The sequence below is a fragment of the Impatiens glandulifera genome, chromosome 7 (genome assembly GCF_907164915.1).
Source record: "Impatiens glandulifera chromosome 7, dImpGla2.1, whole genome shotgun sequence".
In the NCBI taxonomy this organism is placed as follows: domain Eukaryota; kingdom Viridiplantae; phylum Streptophyta; class Magnoliopsida; order Ericales; family Balsaminaceae; genus Impatiens; species Impatiens glandulifera.
The window spans coordinates 3,515,818-3,518,983 of record NC_061868.1 but is presented as its reverse complement, the minus strand read 5'-3'; the positions used below and the strand labels follow the sequence as shown (position 1 = coordinate 3,518,983).

The 3,166-nt window shown below is 30.0% G+C and overlaps 1 protein-coding gene across 1 annotated transcript; it reads left to right on the top strand.

Annotated features, from left to right (window-relative positions):
- Positions 1-869: 869 nt before the first annotated feature.
- On the top strand, positions 870-2,364 carry LOC124945376 (transcription factor bHLH87-like). Its single transcript, XM_047485803.1, has 3 exons — positions 870-1,059; positions 1,160-1,594; positions 1,686-2,364. The coding sequence occupies exons 2-3, from the start codon at positions 1,171-1,173 to the stop codon at positions 2,255-2,257; spliced, it is 996 nt and encodes a 331-aa protein (XP_047341759.1). The 5' UTR covers positions 870-1,059; positions 1,160-1,170; the 3' UTR covers positions 2,258-2,364.
- Positions 2,365-3,166: the final 802 nt, after the last annotated feature.

Sequence of the window (3,166 nt, the reverse complement as noted above, 5' to 3'; positions counted from 1 at the left end):
AAATAAAATTTTATCTTTTCCAATGAAAATATATGGTTAAGTTTCAAATAAAAATTCTAGAACTTATATATAGTTTGATTTGAGTTACTGGAAAAAATTCTGGAGTATAAACTAAATAATTTAATTATTAGGATTATTTAAGTTAAATTATTATTTTATATTAAATTTTAAAAATAATAAAATAGAAATAATTTTGTATTTTAATTGATTAATTGGTTGTTAAATTATATATATATTAAACAGAATATAAAATGTTTTTTTAATGTAGAATGCATGACAGCATTATTTCATAGTCATAGCATTTATTTAACTTAAGATATTTGGTCTCTAAGAAATTATTTTTATCATTTAATGAGTTAAATTTATTTGAATAATAGATTAGATATTTAAATAATTTATTATTTTCTCACTTATTTTTCATAAATCAAAGTAATTAATTTAATTTAATTTATCTAAAATACTCTCTATTTATTTTTAAATAAATAAATTTTCATTAAATGTGAATACATTATCTAAATCTTTTCAACAACTAACTCACTCTTTAATAACTCAATATCAAACATACTTTTAAATAAATAATATTATTTTTCAAAATATTAAAATTTTATAATTGAAACTGTTTCTTCTTCTCTTCTCTGAACTCTAGCTCATGCTTCCCTCTTTCTGAATAAGAAATTAATTAATAAAAATTATACAGCCCCACCAAACTGACCAAAAGCCCTTATGACTATCTCTCTCTCTCTCGAAAAGATAAAATAAATAAAAAAATCCTCCATTTATCAAATCCCCCTCTCCTTTCCTTTTCATACTTGTTTTGTTTTAAAGCTAAAATTTCCAATATATATACACATAGACAACTCACATATATGCACACGGTTTTGAGTTATTTCTCCTTCTTCTTCTTCATTTGTCCCCTCTATATCTTCAGCCATGGAAGCTTCAAACCCTAACTGAAAATCTCCATCTTCTTTACCCATGCATTGAAGTTCCTTGTGATTCATCACATTATATATAAAGGGTTAGAGAAAAAGATTGATTTTGAGCTTTCATTTTGTTATTGTAAGTATATATATCATGATCTTGATCATTTCATGTAGTTAATTAGTTCTACCTTTGAATTCAAAGTATAAAGTTTTGATTTTTTGATTTTTTTTTTTAGAAAATTGAACAATGGACAGTATGGGATGGAGGGATGTGACAATGAATACGACGTCGTCGTCCTTGTTGTGGGGCAATAATCATCAGAATTATACCGTTGGCTCTATTTTTGATTTTCAAGAAGCTTCTGGTCCATTAGTAATGTCATCAAAGGATGGACCCCAATTGAGTTTTCCCTCTATTATGGGTAACAATTATAATATTAATAATAATATTAATGTAACCCCACTTCACAATCTAACCGTTCATCAAGATCGCGAGATGGCCGGCGTTTCAACGACTGGATCTTCACTAGATTCTCTTGATCATTGTCTTCTGTCGGGAACTAACAGCATCAATACCGACACTTCCGTTGAAGATGATGGAATTTCAATTATCTTCTCCGAATGTCAAAATCTTTGGAAACCCAACAACAAAAGGAGCCAAATCAAAATGGGTACAAATTTATTTTTGTTTTTTCTTGAATATTTAACTCTCTTGTGGCGACTAATTAATTATATGTTATTATTGATCATTCATACATACAGATATTCCATCAAAGGATGAAGGGTCATTCAAGTTCATAACCGAACACGATCAATATCAACCAAACCCTAAAAAACCAAGATCCAACAAACTTCCGACATCATCAAACATAAGTTTCCAACAACCCAACAACTCATCAGCAGCATCATCAATTGACGAGCCTGATTCCGAAGCAATAGCGCAGATGAAAGAGATGATATACAGAGCAGCCGTCTTCCGACCTGTAACTCTCGGTCCAGAAATAGTTGAAAAACCTAAGAGGAAAAACGTTAGGATATCCAAAGACCCACAAACGGTTGCAGCTAGAGAGAGACGAGAGAGGATAAGTGAGAGAATTAGGGTTTTACAAAGGTTAGTACCAGGAGGAAACAAGATGGATACTGCTTCAATGTTGGATGAGGCTGCGAATTACCTCAAGTTTTTAAGGTCGCAGGTGAAATCACTAGAAAACGTTGGCCACAAATTTGATCCTTTTGTTAATTTTCCAAGTCCCACTCCAAATCCTTTCCTTTTCCCACATTTCTCTCTCCAAAACATGATATTCCCCCAACAACCCGACCCGACAACCCGATAAAAATAATTGTCCTTGTAATTCTTAGCTTTATAGTTCACCACTAATTAATTGTAATGTCGAATTTCATCGAGTTTGTAAATATCCCATGAATTTTATTTTGTTCATGAGTCATGAGATATTATATATAAAACTCGAAACTTTTATATCATACATGGTCCATGTAACAAATTTGGTTTGATTTGTATGTCTTCTAGCTTTATTTAGAGTTTTTATTTTAAAATTATTTGTGAATAACAAACTAAGTTAGTAATAATCCTAGGTGACTTATATGGGCCACAATTAAATTATAATAAAAATTGTGATCATTATATATGATCATGAGTAAAGTGTTTTTGACCTAATCATGGTAATCATGATGATGGTCCTCACAAACCCTAAAAGAAATTCAGCCTTTGATATCTTCTTCCGATAATTATTATAATAATAAGTTCGATAAGGGTGTAAGTAAGCGTGACAGTAACAAAAAAGCTTAATGGAGAAAGTCACTTTTTATATATGAAAAGCAGAGATCAATCTATCAAATAATAATAAAAAAACCTTAGGCTCCCTTCATTGTGAAATATTTACCTAGTTTGTTTGATAGAATTTATTTATGTTTTTCCATATATACCTAGTAAAACACATATCACAAGTACACTTTTATCCAAGGTAAATAAATAGTTGTTAAAAGTCATCAATTTACTAGTAGTAGTGACAGTAAAAAAAATCCTAATTCGTTAATGGCCAAGTATAACGAACAAAAATAAAATTGTTTCTTATTTTTTTTAAAGTTAACGGAATTAGTTTCTTACAGGCGTTGCTATCTTAATTTTTTTGTTAAGGTATTAACGACTCACCCGTCTTGGTTAATAGTCCCCGATGACCTACCTTTGTACGACGTTCTCGATCTAGGGAATCCCTTCGACAATC

What these genes read in the sequence shown, in the direction of transcription:
- LOC124945376 (XM_047485803.1), top strand. Translation starts at nt 1,171, where the DNA reads ATGGACAGTATGGGATGGAGGGATGTGACAATGAATACGACGTCGTCG. An exon ending in AAGGAGCCAAATCAAAATGG is followed by an intron (nt 1,595 to 1,685) that starts GTACAAATTTAT and finishes TCATACATACAG; the next exon opens with ATATTCCATCAAAGGATGAA.